At 33.6% G+C, this 19,786-nt stretch overlaps 1 protein-coding gene across 7 annotated transcripts in view; it reads right to left on the reverse strand.

Annotated features, from left to right (window-relative positions):
* The window catches only part of VMP1 (vacuole membrane protein 1), a 107,975-nt gene that overhangs the window by 6,184 nt on the left and 82,005 nt on the right, over positions 1 to 19,786 (reverse strand). For all 7 annotated transcript variants that reach the window (XM_023520366.1, XM_011375053.2, XM_023520367.1 and 4 more), the window contains 2 exons: positions 17,254 to 17,370; positions 12,394 to 12,455 (listed from right to left, as the gene is read on the reverse strand). In XM_023520366.1, coding sequence (XP_023376134.1) covers positions 12,394 to 12,455; positions 17,254 to 17,370 — 179 coding nt within the window. The remainder of the gene's footprint in view (positions 1 to 12,393; positions 12,456 to 17,253; positions 17,371 to 19,786) is intronic.

Raw genomic sequence — 19,786 nt, forward strand, 5'->3', positions numbered from 1 at the left:
TTTAGCAATAGACTAGATAAAAATGAAAATTATAGCTGTCACTATTAACACGCATTTAAGGCAAACAATAATATCAGCCCGCAGCCTCATCTCTAAGTTATTTCAGCAGACAAAATAAGAGTCCGGTCTGACATTTAAGATTAATTTAAGGTACATATATGGAGGAGTTGGGGTGCGGGAAAGGACTAACTTGCATCACAGTTCAGTGGCTTTTTATAGTTGGCTTAGGAAATAACTTAAATGCCATTCTCTGAAAGCCGTTAAATTCAGAGTATCCTGTGCACCTGGCTAAGAATGCTCATCTCAACCCACAGTGAGTGGGTAAAGTCCTGCATCTGCCATTAGGTGCTGATTAAATTCAAAGTATTACAGTTTTGTGATATAGAAGAATAAAAAGTAGGAGGAGAATGAACACATAGAACTATTTTTCAGTCAACTGTTGGACTTAAATATGCTTAAACTAGCCTTGTAAATAGCTACTTTTCTCTAGGTAAAAAAGCCTTAAATCAAACAAACAAACAAAACAGAAAAGAAACCCAAAAATCGATCTCATCTCCTTGCTACAGACCTTAAACATAGTAGGCGGAAAAAGCTTTATAGATACTAATATCTTGATATTTATATTCTTGGAACACATTTTTCAGGTAATGTAACTCATTAAAAAACAAATTTTCAACAAATTATTCTAATGGCAGTTTTTGAACTTTTGTTAATGATTTAATAAAGGAAAAAAACAAACCAACCCTCAGAAAATGCAAACGAAAGAGGGGGAAAAAAGTAAAGTAAAAAAACCACAGAAATCCAACCACCCCCCCATCCCCCATCAGAGCTCAAAAGAGGTTTCTTGGGAACAATATTTTGCCATGCTTACATACCTAAGTATGTGTTAAACAGAAACAAGACAAACTTCTTTGCAAAATTTTATCAAGGGCCCTGACCAATATGCAAACAAAATCTATTATTTTTCTGGAGTTTTTAATACGTATATGACTTTACTTCTGGAAATAACTTATCTGATAAGACATATGCATTTTAACTTCTCCCCATGTTGACCCATTATAAATAAAGATCTGCTTTATTCTCTGTACCCACAAAACCAGAAAACCATCCAGAGGAAGCATCACAACTGGCAGAGATTGCATAGAGTGGGTGGTGTGATTACTCCAGTTTCTCACAATGCTTAAATTTTCATTTGTGGGTTAGTCCTGAGCACACACCCATTCCAAAAATTCATCCGTCATTATTCCTGTTTTCAAGGGACTCCTTTCAAATTGTGTAACTCTCAAACTGGTTCACCAGATACAAGAAACATATCATTTGATTTACTTCGAATCTCTTCATCACAGAGATAGTCATCGAAGTAGGACTTGCTATTAGAAGACCTGAAATTTTCCTGTTCATGATTATTTGGATTTTTCCAGCCAGGTGTGTGTTTTTTGTTACTATGTGCCATTGTAAAGTTGGGGCACAATGCTTAATAACACAGAAATAACATGAACTTAAAAAAAATTGATTTGTCTTATTGTTTAGCCCTATTTACACAGGGCCTATATAACGTTTAAGCAGTTGAAATGCTTAACAGAATTAAATGAGTATTAATCAAGTAAATTTTTTATTTACTATAGGCTTTGTTCCCTTCTTACCACTTTTTTTGAGGATCTTAGCATTAATGTGATCATGTGGGTTACACTGGCTTTCCCAAAAACATACTGTCTGTCGTGGTTTCCTAGTATGTTCTAGAGGGTAATAAGCCTTTATCTTTCTTAGAAGAAAGTGTGGGCACAATGGCTTTTACCTTCGTTTCACTGTAAGTACTTTGAGGATGATTTATTTTACATCCCTCTGATGGTTACTCAGAATGTCTAGGGTATTATTAGTCAAACCTTTGACAGCTTGTGAATGTGAGAATATGTTTTTAGAATAAGATTCAAGTCAGGGGTAGTATTAAAGAAAGGGAAGAGAAGGGTTTAATCAATTCTACTGCTGCTATAATTAAGAAAGCATAATAGAGACCTTTTGAAATAGACTGCCAGTAATGACCAGTACTTTTCAATGCATCTTTTAAGAGCAGAGGAGCCTAGACCAATGGTCTGCAAACATTTCTGATATATGTATATATTACTTATGCAAATAGTAAAACACACAAAAGCAAGTTAAAAAGCACAAAATAAAGATTAAATTAAAAAAATTAATTTAAATGGCTTGCTAATTATAATGGCAATCATGCTATCCTTAGTGACAATTTAAAAGCATATTATATATTTGTCCTTTAATTATCAATTAAAATTGATAATTTCTAAATATTTTGACTGACTTCTATAGACATATACTAGGAACGGGTGAAATGTTAACGTTGCAACTTTGCTGTTTCTTGTGAGTATGTTAATAGTATTATCTTCCTTCTACTATTTATAGGAAATTTTAAGCAACCTGTCTGTGAGAGTTAGTTTAATTAAAACTAGGAATAAATCTGATTAATGAAGATAGAAAAAAAATAACTGCAGCATGCCTATTGTAAGCTCCTTTTTGTATTGTGGAACCCCATTCTTCCTCTAGTTTATTTTTATAATCCATGATATATGATTTTCTGGCATGTGGATTGAGGGAAGGCCAATCAGACTGATGGTAAACTATATTCTCCATATATGTACAGCCTCATAAATTTTACATATATGTACTACTATATGTTACAAAAAAATACACAGAAAATAACAAAGATTAAAATAAATATAAATATTAGTTCTATAATTTTAGTTCCACATGACAGTAGAGACCACTGGTTTAGACGATGAAGTTAAATTGCAAGGGGTACAAATATTATACCTTGTTCCCAAAAGGTAAAACATATCTTAAGACTTAGTAGATCAATTCAAGGCAGGACTGTTAGGTAATATATTAGAGAGAGAGAGAGAAAAAAAAAAGAAGCTATTTTTATAAAGATGTGGACTAGATGTCTCTTTTTTGCTCATCCTTCTAACATGCCACTCTGAAAAGGACCTTTAACAATCTGGATAGTCAAACCTTAGAAACCCTGTGCCCCCAGTTAAAACTTATAATTATGTTTCATATAAAAATCAGGATCTTTAGAATTTTCTCAATTGAGCATTATTGTATGTAAATCAAAGGTCAAATTTATCCTGTAATGCCATAGAAATCTATCAATTGAGATTTGGCCCAGGAGCATAGGAGTAGAGCCCTAAACAGAAAATGGTCCTCTTCTAGACTGAAGCCAACAGACTCTTCTGCTGAAGAGACTGAATTTTACAATCACGGTACTAGTAGGATATATTTTCAGGGATGAAATCAAAAGCCCTCCCCATCCCATCCCCACCACATGCTGATCTGTTTCCTGTACAAAAGAGGCAATTACAATGACTGTATGATAGTTTGGTAACAAGATGGATTAGCCCTTTCTTGATAACAGTCTTATTAATAATTCTTTGTTTTCAGAAATGTACACATTTTAGTCACACATTATAGAGTTAAATTTTCCTCCCCACCCCCCATGCAGTGATCTAAACAGGCTTAACGGTTAGTATTTTAATGAGTTGTCATTTCCTGTCTGATAACGATTCTCACAGTATTTAACCACCAGTTTCCCTGGGGCCCAACCAGTACTAGAGCTCTATTCACGATGACTCAGAATGGATCTCAGACTCCAGGCCTGATTCAACAATGATAGATTGCCCTCCAAATGAAACTGTCTGTCCTCCCAAGGTAGAAAGCTCTGGAGGTGGGGAGTGGGGAGTTTATCATGCAATCTTTCTGAAAAAGCCAAAGGCCATCGTGCTGACTTCCATTAATATCTGTAGCCTTCCAGTCCTCAGAGATTAGAGAAAGAAAAAAGGAGAAAAAACTGATATCTAATTAAGCCAGGAATATGACAAGTAAATGAACTGATGCTAACCACAAATAAACTTATATTTAACCTAGTATAAATGGGATCCAGTAATCAATCCTGTTTGACTTGAATGAAAGTGTTATTCATTTTTCCATTTAATTGAAGTTGATATTATAAGAAATATTGGTAACTGATGTATTCTACTAGCATTTGGATCTGAAATGTGGTGGCCTACCTAAACCAAATTCCTTTTTACCTGAAGATCTTGAAGAGTATCTCAAAATAAATCCAGAATAAAAATTATGCAATACATAAGCAATCTAGGACTTTATCACATATACAAGTTTGGGTTGACAGTCTCTGTTTAAAATACGTTGTGATTCAACCTCAGGATTTGGAATTAAAAGATCTTGAATTTCATCTGCATCTGTGCCCCTTTCAAATGATTAAAACCTCTTTTGTACTCAAGTTAGTCCATTGTGTGCTGAGTAGTATTATAAACACATGACACCATCCATTTCTTAGCAGCTGTGTAGAAAGAAGACCGCCGCTTTACCTAGAAACATCAGGTGTATTGTTGCTACTGCCTCACAGCATATTTCTATTATAGGGGTCTTTCAAAAAAAGAATCTGCAATTGCCCTTGTATTTGGAATTGTAGTCTATTAAAAGTCAAAATAGAGGTAAGATCTCTTTATAATTAGCAGCTACTCTTTGAAATATGCTATCATTAAAGGGAAGCTTTTGAAAACAAAACCTCTTTTCACAATGGACTTGAGCAGTAGGAGCCGAGCAGGCATTTATTTATGTTAATGAATGAGGCCAGAGCTAAAGGAGTGGTCTATGAGAACTAAGTAAAAGTGATTGGCTGCCAAAACAAAACTTGTTAAAAATCAACTGATTTCAGTTACAGAAAATGACAGACTGGTGGCAGCTTTATATAGTGACAAATCAATCTGTGACTGGCTTGAAGACCCACTGAGTTCTAAGAATGAAATGAACAATAGGGACCCACATCCCCAAAGGTCAAGAATAAAGAATAGTTTGTAGAATTTTAAATTTAAGGTGAAACGGCATAGGAGCTTACTGGCCTTTAGATCATTCGAAGTGGCATGATGATGAGTGGATTAGAAAAGTGACAGTACTGACTGGATTTCAATGTCATCTAAGAACAATCTAGTTATTCCAACCATTACTTAGGCAGAAAATCACTACAGTAGATAACTAAGAAAAAAGTCATGATCTCTGCTTTCGATGAACTTAATCTAGTAGAGTAATGAGAGAAAAAGATCCATCTAAACCTTCAGTACAGAACAAGTAGGTTTCTCTCTCAAAGTAACTCTGGCAGTAACTTGTTTCAAGTGTGAACGAGAATGGACAGAAAGAATTCATGCTGATTCCCTATCAAATTCACAAAGCAGCCATTTGAAACTGATACTTCTCAACCAAATTTTCAACTTCAAGCAGATTACCTCACTGCCTTCTATAGTGCTCCCCCCATTGTTCCTCTTCTCTCTCCCAAAAGATCTTAGAATCTTCACTCTAGTTTTGAAGGAGATGTGATTAAGGACAATCAATCCACTAAGGCTTTTGATTCTATCTCTTTTCATCTTACCATTTACATGAATTTAACTTCTCTGTGCTTCAGTTTCTCCATCTGCAGAGTGATAGTACCTTATAGGTTTTGTTATGCGTATTCAATAACAATGTATGTAAAACATCTGGCCCAGTAGGTGCTTACTAAATGCTAATTTCCAACCCACATCCTTCCTTTTTTCATTTGTATTTTCCATCTCTAGCTTTTACTAGTCTTTCCCTCAGCCTAAATTACAGAGGTCTCTCATAATAATGCATGAATGAATTCATTGAGTCAACAAATATTTACTGAAACTTAAAATGTGTCAGGCATAACCTTAGCCTGCCTTTTCCTTTCCCCAACAATTCTATGTAATCGAATACAATTGCATGTTAGTTTTCATCATTTTACAGAGGTGCTCTAATTATGGTTAACAGTAACCTAATAGGAACCTCCATTTCTCACCTAACGGTCTACCTCCAGAATTCCTTTTTAATCTTTAACTATGCTGTCTCCCAATATTTGTAACAGAAATATAAAAGAGTTAAGAGTTAAAAGAGAAGATAACAAACTACACGAACAGAACATGAAAAGGAAGGCGTTTTCTACTGTTACAAAACAAAATTCAACTGAGTAAATTTTAAAGATCTTATTGGCTTTATTCTACATTTCATGGGTTGGGTGGCATCCCAACTAGCCGATAGAAAGGAGCTCCAAAGAGCTGTATAAATGAAAGACTATTATGGGCAGGAAGATGGGACAAGGAAATTACTAGCAAAGAGTGGATTGTTTCAGGCAAGGTCACCTTCTTCTAGGGGAGGCCAGAGTCATTACTAGTGCTGACCAGGTAATTACAGATTGATTGGTTTAAGATTCCACTCCTGAGAGGTTGAAACTGTAATTAAGTTAGGTATTAAGTCTCAGCTTGGTATTGTGGGCCTAGACAAGTGACTCCATTTTGAGCCTGTTGTCTCTTTTTTTAACACTACTTAAATTAAAAAAGATAATGTTAAAATCAGTGTGTACAAGTGAATCTCAGCAGCTTAAAATCTATGTATCCTTTTTCAGTTAATACAAATATTTGCGTACCTCACTTCCATAACTCTGATTATTTTAAGATAATCAAAGTCAAAGAGAATCAAGTACATGAGGCATTACATATTTTAAAATGAAAGAATAGATTTTCTTTCTGTAGAAGAAAAAAATCCAAGCCAACATAGCTCATTCTGATCACTCACCATAGAGTGAAGAACAAGAAACAGCATTAAGATTCAAACACTTAATTACCCACTGGTTAAAATGATCTCTCTGCCACAGGCAAGTTCATCTCTGAGGTCAAACATCAAGTTTACTCAGAAACAGGAGACAGCAAAGAAGAGCATGGAACATTCTGTATCTGGTAAAAAGTCTCTGCTCCAGCCAACCCCATCCCCCAAGTTCAATGATTGAGCTATGGAAACTTTCTTGTGTGGTAAAACTGGGGACTTTGTCTTCTAATAAGACCCTGGCAACCTGACAATGAGCCAATGTTCTGCATATGGTTTCTTACGGGTCATATGCTTAATGTTATTCTCTGGAAATTCTCATCTTTATTTGGTGAGACTACCAGAACATGTCATTTCAATCATAATTTTAAAATTAGACTTGGTTCTCTTTAAAAATATGTTCCAGGTCTCTCATTGGAGAAAGTCTAAACTTGAATAAAAATCACTATTAAATCTAAATAATAATTTTAAAAGACCGCAATAAATATAATGCCTCTGAAGCTCTAAAGTTCCCTGGTTCTTGGTTCTATCCCCTGACTTATTTCAACCCAGGACACCAAAGAGTTAAAAACTCCATTACATGCCTAATCTTTTTTCAGAACATTCTTTCAGTCTTCCCGCCAAGCATACCATAAACCAAAAAGCCTTTTCTGAAGGCTATTATTTGTATTCTAACCTCTCTCAGAATATAACCGATTCATTACATCTGTTTAGATTTCCATATATAACTAGGCAACCCGTTGATTTAGGAATAGATAATAGGAATACCTTTCCCTAAAACTAATGACACTGTCAATTACTTTCCAGAACTGTCCAATAAATAACTACTAATTATTATTTCCAAGGAGAATCATTTACTTTTAAAATTATAGTAAATTCTGAAAGCAAAGCTTACATTATCTCTGTGACCTTAGTAGTATCATATGAAGACATACCATACTAAAAATATCACAGGCCAAAAGCATACTTAGGGTATCATATTTAGCTAGGCCACACCATAGTTACACTAAGACTAGAAGCACTTTGGGGAAGGAATATTTCCTTCAGTCATTAGTACAGCATTCAAACCTATATAGAATTAATACTAAACCTCACCACCAGAGATGTAATAGTCAACACTAACTCTTTCCCTGACACCTGGTGGGGAGGTAAGTAGCCTGACCTGCCAGGCCACAGGCAAACCTGTGGTGAGATTTTGCCCAAATATGGCCCTAGACAAAACTAAGTTATATTAAGTTATCAAACTAATTTGTCAAAACTAAAGGTTATTTTGTTTATGTCCAAGCTCTCTTTTATTTACCTTTTTCCTCTTTTGTGTTGTCTCTTTCATTATACCCTTAGGTTCCTTACTATGTGCTCATCTATCCTACACTAAGAAATGCTCATATTTGTTCAAAAGAACAAAAAAAACATGAAAACATTCCAAGTGTCCGTCAATGGGAGGGTGGATGAATAATTACATAGCAGTCAGAATGAATAATCTTCAGCAATACACAATAACATTAGTAATATAATAAGTGAAAAGTCCAAAAGAGTACATATAGTATAAATCCTTTTATGAACTAAAAACTAAATTAAAAATTATATAAGTGAGTTATTTATAACCACTCAGAGCCCATTTCCTTATTAATAAAAGGGGGATAAATAACCATCATATATGGCTGTAATTAGAAGTAAACAATAATACTAAAATTGATGTAGAGTGCTCATTATGTTAAAAAACAAAAAAAACCAGTATCCTCAAGAATCATTTGTGTGACAACATGGATGGACTTGGAGGGTATTATGCTAAATGAAATTAGTTAGAGAAAGACAAATACTATATGATCTCACTTATATCTAAAGAACAAAATAAATGAACAAAAGGAAACAGACTCATAATTACAGAGAACAAACTGAGGGTTGCCAGGAGGGTTGGGGGACTGGGTGAAAAGGGTGAAGGAATTAAGAAGCACAAATTGGAAGTTACACAACAGCGATGGCGATATAAAATGCAGCACAGGGAATATAGGCAATAATATTCTAATAACTATGTATGGTACCAGGTGGGTACTAAACTAATCACCTCGTAAACTATATAAATGTTTCACTACTATGCTATATACCTGAAACTAACAAAATAATATTGAATATCAACTGTAATAGAAAAAAAAAAAAGAAATGAAGTATCCTCATGGAAAGAAAATAATTATTTGTATAATCTTTAATGAAAACCTGTGTCCTGGTTGAAGGCATTTTACTGATCAGAGAATAAAGAAATAAGTACATTAAGAAGAAGTAGGCCTTCCCTCAATCTTCCTTGACAGCACATAAAAACAGTCACCTAGTAGTTTACCCTTCCATCCACAGTCAGTAGAAATTTTGGAAAATGAGACTGAGAAAAGAGGCAACAGAAAACTTGAGAGGAAAGGCATTTTTAAAATACCCATGTCTTGGAAAGTTAAATTACTGATATAAGTATGTTTCAACTAAACTATAAAATATTTTGAACATTTCACATTTTGACTGGAAACTGAAAAGGTTATTAGTAGCCTCCTAAACTGGAGAAAAAGAAATGCTACTAAAAAGAATGCTACTCAACTCATGTTGTTAGAAAGAACAGCAAAGAGAAGTGGACACAAGCTTATAAATAACTATGGCAGAAAGAGTTTATATTCAAATCTAGATTTCTTTTGTCCAAAGCCTATGTGCTCTATTCCAAACTTAACTAGATTAGTTTGATGATTTGCTATACCATTTAGAGTTTCAACAGTGTGAAGAGGGAGAATTAATAATCAAAGGAGAATGTTTCTACAGCAAGCTAATGGCAGTATTTTGAGTTCAACTCAACAATGAGTCTAGAGAATCAATTTGGCTGTTCTCCTTCCCTTTTCCGAAATAAATTGCTAAGCAACTTATAATAATATAAAATAATTTTAGGTCTACTAAAAATTCATTCTCCTTATTTAACCTAATTTTTAGTTTAGGTTTGGTGAGTCTATTTATTAATTATCATTTGAGCACTTATTATTTATACGGTTTAATATACTGTCTCAAAAATAAATTGATGAAGTAATACCTGTAGACAATGTTGGGGAAAAGATGAAGATATGAAGACATTCCAACATCTGTTTTCTGAAGACAATTTTAAAAATATGACACCACCCATCTAATAAAAATCAGAATCCAATAGGTCTTGAATATCTTAGAATAATTTTATGTGAAACCATCTTTAAAAAGAAAGAATCACTGGATTGTTTTGAGAGGCTGTGCTAGAGGAGATAGTTAAGAGAAGGAACTCCTGATTTTGAAAAACGTAAGAAATTCTAACTTTAAAATGTTGGTTTAAGCTGAAGGATACATTTACTTCTATTTACTGCAGATAAATAACTTCTTAGAAACTCCAAAGGCTAGAGAAACAGAAAAATCTGGGCTATACATATAATTTGCAAATTTTTACTGGCCAGATCTTTATTTAGACACCATGTGTTCATTTGTTCACCAGGTTATTTATCTAGCACCTGCTATGTGTCAATTAAGATGCCAAGTGCTGTGGACCCAACAGTAAACAAAACAGGAATGGCCTCTGCCAATAAGAAGCTTACTGGTTAGTGGCAGAAGGATAGGAATCATATCCCTTCAAACATAAATGTAAAAATACCACTGTCAGTGCATGTAGTATATACTGCTGTGAATAGAGGTCCCTAGGAAAGAGGTCCCTACTCAAGGAAGCCATTTTGTAAATGTCAGAGCCAAAATCTAGAGGACGTTATCTAGACCAGTGATTCTCAAGTTGGTAACGGTAGTGTTTGTTTATTTGCCATAAGACATTTGGCAACGTCTGGAGACATTTTTTATTGTCATAACCAGGAGATACTACTGGCATCTGATGAGTAGAGAACAAGGATGTACCTAAATATTTCACAATACACAGGACAGTCCCCCACAACAAACAATTATCTGGCCTAAAATGCCAATAGTGGCAAGGTTGAGAAATCTTAAACCAGGCAAAGGAAAAAATACAAGCCAAGACCAGTGGTGGCAGACACAAACAGAGAAAACTACAGCAGATAAGATAATACATGGCTTTACAGACCATGTTAAATTTTGCTTTACTTAAGAATAAAGAGGAAAAAAGCAGAGTTTCAAGAGGAGGGGCTGCAGGGGTAAGGACAGTGGTGGTGACTTGCTCAGATTAAGATTTTTAAAAAGTCACTAACTGCAGTGTGGCAAACAGATTGGAAGGGAATGAAAACTGGATGTGGGTGGATGAGACAAGTCTAACTCATCTAACTTCTTAGAAACTCCAAAGGCTGGGGAAACAAAAGGTGGTAGTGGTGAGGTTGTAGAAGTCACTGAGAAACTTTTTTCTATAAGTGTTCAGTATGGGACAAGGAGAAAGGAAGAATGTAGGGTGCAGAGAGCAGTCACTCCTACAATGTGTGGGTATGTGCTGTAGTTAAGCTGTATGTCCTTTAGAATTCTCTCAAGGTGAAACAGTAATCTCTAAGAACAGATGAAATGCCTTGTTTGTATTTAAAAAATAAAGGACAAGAATATTCTTTCTGAATGCAATGTATGGTTACTTGTAAACCACTTTATTTGTAAGGTTCAGCAACAAAAAACTGCAATAATTAAATTTTAATGCACAAGCTATAATCCATAATTATAATAAAAAATTAGGAAGTAAAACCAATGACTGGCTCCACTAAGTATATTCTTAAGAATGTTTTTCCTCAATTATTACATTAAAAACTAAATAGAAAATATTTAAAATGATTTTATTATAAAACATATATACAGAAAAGAGGAATATATAATGTATGGTTTAAAGAATAATAAAACTAATACACATGAACATATCTCTAAGTGATAATTTTTTTTATAAAGAGCAAAATTTTTCATAAATGTTTTCTTTTATAATGGCTTTTAAGATAAAGATTTATGTTAAAACTACATAACGGGCATTCAACTTAACACTTTCCACTATTGGGCGGTTATGCTATTAAATGAAAAGAAAACCTCTCATTTGTCAAAACTAAATAAAAAATCATATATTAAAGTTTCATTTAACATCTGACTGTATTCACATTCTAGTTGATAGTTAATTTGATTAATCAAACAAAATGAGTCTGTCTTTACTGTTTCATCAAAGTCCACAAATTTGTAACATTATCATTTAAAGCATATGTTAAAACTGGTCTTCCTTCTGTAAACACAAAAATAAAAGCTTTGGAAAGTAGCTTTTTAATATGGCCTGATTTTTCTACAGTGAAGTAACAGGTTCATAACATATTTTGATAATATTATGCCATCTGATTGTTTTATTTAATGAAATATTAATATTTTATGTAAGGCTTGTATTTAAATTAAATGCAACTGTGTATCTGGCTAAAAGTCATAGCACAGTACTAAAGCACTGTTAAAGTGTCATGGCACACGTGCCTTTTATATAAAGAGAATTTATTTCTTTAGAAGGGCAAGTCTCAAACTCCAAAACTTCTTTTAAATCAAGAATTACGTGACTTGAAACATGTTTGGTTTATAATTAAACAAGGATAATCTGAGCTTCTTCCTTCCCTGCTGCAAGGTCTTCTTCAATTTAATAACAGGGTAAAAGACAGTTCCTCAAAAAATAGATTTATCAGAATAATTCTATCCCAATAAAGTCTTTTATACATTTCCTCCCATTCAAACAGCAATATTAATATTAGTCCTCAAAGAATTACTCACCCAATGAAAGCCACCATCTGCTCCACTATGTGTTTGCTGAATGTTATTATAACAAAGATTTTCTGTAAAGAAAACACCAATTAAAATAAATATTTCTCTTATCCAAAAAATCAATATAAATTCATAATTCTGATAACGGTCTTAAAAAAGTGAGGTGTGTTCCTCATTGCAATTTTTAAAATTCTTTATAAAAAAACAAGAAACACAATTTCCTGCCTACTTTGTATTTTAAAGAGGTTTTTCCTTTAAGCACAGTTCTAGTCTTACTAGGATACATGACCGTGTCTGAGGGAAAAGCATGAGTCACAAAACCCAAGACTGGGTGGACATTCGACATGTTTTATGTATCTTAGAATGGTGTATACAACTGAAATCTGGGCTCCCATATAGCCCCCACCACTGAAATTAAAGCTGATCAGCATGATGGCAGGGGTCTGGGCTAAATTTAATACAGAGAATCTTGAAAACACTGTACGTCCTTCCTGGAAAGTTTTCATAGAAGTATCATGAAAGTTCCATTCTAAGATACTGAATGAGCTTGGACTTTCAGGGTGAGGGTATAAAGCAAACAAGAGATTATTGAGGATCTTTATCAGACCTGGGTCATTTTCAATTTGGTGTTATTGAGGTACTCTCCATTAGTTGAAGATGTTGATATCTTACCTTACTTACAAGTAAAGATGACTTAAGGGCTAATGGGTAGCAAATATTCTTAATTCAACAAATGTTACAAAAAGTACTTACTATGGATAATGTTAGGCATTATTAAGGGGTTTTAAATATAATGTATAAAGATAAAACTGGACATCCTTTTGGTAGTAAAAGCAATGTGTTACAGAAGTTCAGTGAAAGGTCACATTAAATACAATTAATTAGAGATTAAAGAAAGTGATAATAAAGTTTAGCTTTAAAGGACTGATAATAACTCTGATTAAATGTGAGTACTTCTAGATTCTCTCTTCGAATTCCTCTTAAACCCTTTAGTGCTTTGTTATTGTTTGTTAAATAATAACTTTAGCCTATGTAACCAAAGAGGAGGGAAGGGAAATAAATAACAATAGTTTTCTTTTTATCCATCCATTATAAACCTCAAGAAAGTGGCTACTTTAGACTAAAGCTTATTATTTTAGACAAAAGAATAATAAAGCAATGACATTTTCTTAATCAACATCCCAGTGTTAATAGAGACATTAGCAGCTGCACAGTATAAGAATATGAGTAAGGAAATGAGCCTAAAAGTTCATAGTCCTTTCTGGTGTTCATGCATGTGTTAATATGAAAAAGATACCTATCTCATGGAAAAAGAAAGCACATACAGATCTCAAACAGTTACAATACGAATGATGATTTCATAAAAAAATGTTACACAAATGGTGTATAAAAATTACGAGGCTAATAAAACTATTATAGATCATTTGAGGAGAAAAGCATTAATATGTGGGGGTCCTTCTAGTATCCAGACTAAAAGCCAGTTACTTGGAGCAAAAAATCTTCTACCATGAAACAGACTTAATGCTTTTGTCTCTCAGTGATCTCACTATCATAAGCTTTCCCTTCCATTATTTCCTAACATTCAAAATACTCCAATTCCCAGAGAATTACACAATTTCATTGCATGAAAACAAAACAAGACTTTCTTTTTTATATATAACAGTTTGAAAATTCACTGTTCTGGGCAAGACATAAATGTGTCAGACATTTAATAAGTCTCAGCGTCATTCAGGCTGTAGGTCTGAGTGGGGATTCTACCATATAAAAGGCACAAACCACTAAACAGACCACTTGACAATGTGCAGAGAGGTAACAAGGGGAGGGGAGAGTAGGAAAAAAAGATGTATAGAAAATTAATGGTAGCAGAATGAACAAAGAAGAACCTTCAATGGTAAGAAGAATCTTACAGACAGATTCATTATTTATTAAATATTTACTGAGTGTCTACTACATGACAGATGCTATTCTAGGCAGTAGAATAACTCAGTGAGCCAAGACACAAAAATTTCTGTCCATATAGAACTTATATGTGGTGGTAGGTGGGAAGGCAGAGAAGCAATAACCAACAAACGTAATAAGTAAATTACGTAGTACATGAAGTATTATCAGCGATCCCCAATTTTTTTGGCACCAGGGACCGGTGCTCCTAGGGCTGGGGAGCGGCCGCAAATACAGACGAAGTTTTGCTCACTTGCCTGCCACTTACCTCCTGCTGTGCGGTCCAGTTCCTAATAGGCCACGGTCCCACTGGAACTGGTCTGCAGCCCGGGGGTTGGGGACCCCTGTATACATGACTATGTTGACTTATCACCTTCATTATTAAAGTTTCTAAGGGTCCTCATATAGTCAGAGTACTTGAAATTGTCCAGTGGAAGGGGAAATCCCAATTTAATATTATTAGGTGGGCTCATTTAATATATTTAGGGGAGGTTTAACAGCAAAATATCAATAAAAATAATAATATTTATCAAGGAAAGCTGTCTAGTTTAAGCTGAGGAATAAAGAGAAGAGAACCAGAAGAGGAGACAAGTCTATTAGAATACAGAAAAATCTGTGCATGGTGCTTTCCCTTGTTATTTCAGAAATAGTTTATATATAATATTTAATATAAATACAATGTCTGTATTACTCATATCACTTACTCAAGGAATGAGAAATGTTTGTTGCCCTGAGCTACACCTGGATGTACATCAAGTGACATGCCTTTAGAAAGTATATCTCTCTGATACAATGGAACATAGTAAACATATCCCATGATCTGTTTAGTGAAGGAACTCAGATTCTTTCCTTTCAGAAACACAGATGGATTTTAGCTTTTTTCTTCCACATAGAAACAGGAAATGAGCTTTGACTTTATAGAGTTTGGTTTGAATTCATAGGCCTTAGGCATGTATTTTATCTTTTCTACCACTCAATTCCCCATCTACAGATAATAACCACTTCACAGAATTGTTCTGAGATAACCAATGCCAATTGCTTGGCACAGGTCCTGATAAACAGCAGCCATCAAACAATTTAGTTTCCTTAATCATATAAATAATTTAAAGTTAAGAAGGCAATGCAAAAGACTGGAAAAAACACTGAACTTGAAACCAAAAGACTAGGGTTCAAATTCCAGCTATTACTTACTCTCTTAGGCAACTATTACTTATTAACCTCTGTAAGTTTGATAATTACAAAATAGGAGTAATAATTTTTCTAACCCAAGATTATAATGATTAAATCAGATGACATAACACAAGTGCTTCAAAGTATGAAGTACTATATTAAAAAAATTAAGCATTATCATAACTTGAAAAAATCTACTGAGAATGTTTTTAAAACAGATTATTTTTGAATATTCTGTAACGGAGGGCCTGGTAAATAGCATATATAATCACTAAAGGTGCTTTTAGCATAAATTTTACTATAATTTATAGAAAATCACTACATAAATCAGGGTGATTAAGTTTATGGATTCCTAGAGAAGTTACTGTTATCAAGGGAATTAAAATAACCTGTTATTGTTCCTTAGGTATCAATACTTTCAGAAGATTCCAAAAAGCTAAATGATAGCTTTGTTCTTCCCCTAGAAAGAACTAAAAAGATTACAGAAAACATTACCTTCAGATACATTGCGAAATAATTTATTACTCACCACATTTTATTACTTGAAAAATCTTGTTATGGTATTTTAAATCTTAACCAAAGTAATTAGCATTCTAATATTTAAAAAACTTATGTTCAGTGAACAATATACTAAGTAAGTGTAAGTGGGAGAAAATATACTCCTTAAAGGAGAAAAAACATATCCTTGAAATTCTGAGTGATTATCATGGCAGGAGAGTAGAGGACAGGTTCAATAAACTCATCTCAAATGCCAAAATCCAATATTAGAAACTGGGCAGGTAGAAGCAGCTGAAGTTTTTTTATTTCATTCTTTTCTTATAAGAACTACAAATAGAGAGGTGTTAGGAAACTTAGGGGACAGATGTGCTTTTAATTATTAAGAAATCATACAGGGCACAGACATTACTCACTGTTCTTGACTCTCCTTTGGTGAATGCCTCTTTGTTGCAAACCTCATTGATTAAGAAATTCTTTCCAGTTTAATTTTATTTTATTCTAGAGAGATTTGCCCTTAGAAGGAAACAAGTCACATCATAGTCCTAGAAGCACATATCCACGTCCCGTCATTTAAGTTCCTAGTCTCTTTTCTCTCTTCTATTCACATAGCATACACACACACACACACACACACACACACACACACACACACACACACACACACACTTTTCTTAAAGATTTTAAGAATGACTTTGAATACTAGCAGATTTTCATTTCTCTAACCACAATCCACATCTTTTTGCCTCTTCTGAGACCTTTTTCTTTCCTATTCTCCCCCACACTAACGTCTGGTTGATTTTCTATAAAAGATAATGGTATCTTGAGAGGAAGTGTTATATACAGTGTATGAAAGAAAAGTAAAATTAGTAAAAGGCAATATTGTCCCAGCTCATGGTCAGTAAAGATACATTTTTTGGATTATGTATGTGAAAATGATATGCATTTTCCTATGAGGGAACACTGTATTTTGTTTGGTAAAAATCTTAGACAAATAGTTTCACAAGGCAGTAAGTGAAATAAAGAGAGGAAGAAAGAAGACAAGTAAGAAAACAAGGAGAAAAATAATAAAGGGGCACAATTTTCCAACAGGGACAGGGAACACCTGCACAAAATTCATTTACCTCTGAATGACATATCGTGGTTGAATAATTAAGCAAACTAGCAACCAAAAGAAGCAGAACCAAAATCTTAACAATTTACCTTGGAATGAGCCAAGGTAATAGGCTCACCATCATTAGGCAGGGGATAGAAGGGTATAATTACCTGAATATGCATTTTAATTATTGCTTTTCCAATCAGGGTTGCACCAAAGAAAGTCCAAAAAGGTACAAGAAAGTGTCCACATGTTATTCCAGCCAGATCAAATAGTGGATTTGGAATCTAAAAAAAATTAAAATGGGACTTTCACATTTCTTCAAAGAACAGTAATTTTACCATGTATAGATAAAACCTTATTTACACTGCAAAGGGAAGTATGGGTTCACTGATCAGTACTAGACAGTTCAGAGGGGTAGGCAAGTATTCTAACGTGTCTGTAAACAAGGTCTCATATTCTTTGCAGGCTGTTGTTCAATCAGTTCAAAGCAAACTCTGCAGTCCTTTTGCTTGTATTACTTATGGCTAATGTTCCCTAAATATACCTTTTTTCTATCACATTATAATTGTATAAAGCCAATGGATACATAGGAATTTAATACCATTCAGTAGATACTTTAGATACTTAACTATTTGAGAGCTGTATTCTAAGGTGAGGCATAAATGAAGAAAAAGCCTTAAGGTCATTTCAGCAGTTATTAAGGTTTGAAAATCATTACTGAAAAAAGAACATCTATAGCAAACATTCTTGTAAATTCACAAATACATTTATAGGTTGATGTGTTTTTACTTCTCAGTGTAAAAATGTTCATTATTTGTATTTTATCTTATGAGAGCCCAAGGCCATGGGGTCGTGTGATATATTTTAGAAAGAACATCAAGTGTGGAAGTACAAGAGCGCTGATTCAGATGTTTTGAATATGGAGTCCCAGACAAAGAAGTGATTCACAACAAATACCTTTTCCAAACATTCCCACATTTCAAAAATGCTAAAAGACAATTTCATGTAAAAATGCAAAGAAACCACAAGCTGTTTTTGAGTACTTCATCCATTTTTCTCCCATAGAAGTACTCTCTCTCCTTGTGGCTGCTGGCCGAACCATTTATGAGTCAATTAATTTATACAAATTTGTTTTTGAACTTTCAAAGAAAAGACTCATTGTTTAAAAGATATTTGTCACGTATGTTCTTTTGAAAACAGCGCAATTAGAATTAGAATTCAAGTATTCTTTTGTTAGTAACACTCGGATTCAATAACTCAGTTTTGTTTTTCCCATCCAAATTCAAAGCCTTTATGCAATTTCGTCTGTCTTACAACCAGGTAATAATATCATTTGCACAGTGTTACAACTGTCATTTTATTTTCTCATATGACTCTCACAACTCAATGAATTATAATTTTAATTATTTTCCTTTATTATCAGGCTCTACCTCATGATGAGATGGAAATTAATTTAAGGTATACAAGATATATAAATGAGAGTAGATAAGAATTAGAATTTGTTAACATGTTGGACACAGTGTATGTAAGACACTCTCATAATCAATGAGTTTGTTGTTACATGTGCATGTTATTTATTCTTTTTTTCAACTCCTAAGTACACAGAAAAGATTAGAATTAAAAAAATTAATAACTTTGAGATTTTTCCTCAACTACTTGTTTTATTTTAATTTGAATATTAACAACAAAATAATTAATAAATACTTTTTACCTTAAATCAAGTATATATATTTTTAATACTTTAAGTATTAAAATCTCCTTAAAAAAAGTTCCTAGAGGGCCGAATTAATCTACTGGTATGTTAAATACTGACGTTTTTGTCAAATATAAGAGGATTGGCTAGTATAGAAAGTGGATTTTTAGCAGTTAGGACACAGGCAGAGATGAGTGCTAAGGAATAAATATTTTTTGCTTTAATAAATTGAAGTTGTCCCCAGGAATAATGAAAGCCAACTTTTATTGAATGCTTTGATTTGTTCAGTACTTTTCTAAGATTTCTACATCATCAACTCATTTAATTCCCCGAACAATGCTAAAATGATGCTGTTATACCCATTTTACGGATAAGAAAGTATGACAAGTTAAGCAATTTGTTCAGGATAATTGGCAGCATAGCAGGATTTTAAACCTGGCCATATCTCTAGGCTTGTACTCTTAGCCTCTAAATTAAAACATTATTATCCTTTAAGCTTTTCAGCTTAATCTCATTCTGCTAGGTTTCCATTAAATATTTTGGTTTTACTTATCATTGCATCTCAACTGCCACCCTTATTAGACTTCAAAATCCTTGAGGAAAGGGAATATACCTTGCACTTCTTTTTTCCATGCACTCAGTGGCTGATACACAGCTGATGAGTAACTATATAAAAATAAATGGCTGGCCATTTATGTTTTAGGTACTGTATTAGTTCACGTACATAATCTTAAATACTCACATCAGCCTTTGCAATGAATGTTTTATTGCCCCAATTTAAAAATTAAAAAACTGGGGCTCAAAGAGAGTAACCTGATTGAGGTTATTTAAGTAGCAAGAGTCAAAATTGGTTTAGGAACCTAAGTAAGCTTGATTCTAAAGCCAATTCTTTCCAATATATCACACAACGAAATACCAATAATTTGCTCAAATTTTGAGATCAATATTGTGATAAAGAGCTTCAATGTTAAAAAGTTAGATTACGAAAATTTCTAGTACTGCCAAGG

Source organism: Pteropus vampyrus, unplaced genomic scaffold (genome assembly GCF_000151845.1).
Source record: "Pteropus vampyrus isolate Shadow unplaced genomic scaffold, Pvam_2.0 Scaffold261, whole genome shotgun sequence".
NCBI lineage: Eukaryota > Metazoa > Chordata > Mammalia > Chiroptera > Pteropodidae > Pteropus > Pteropus vampyrus.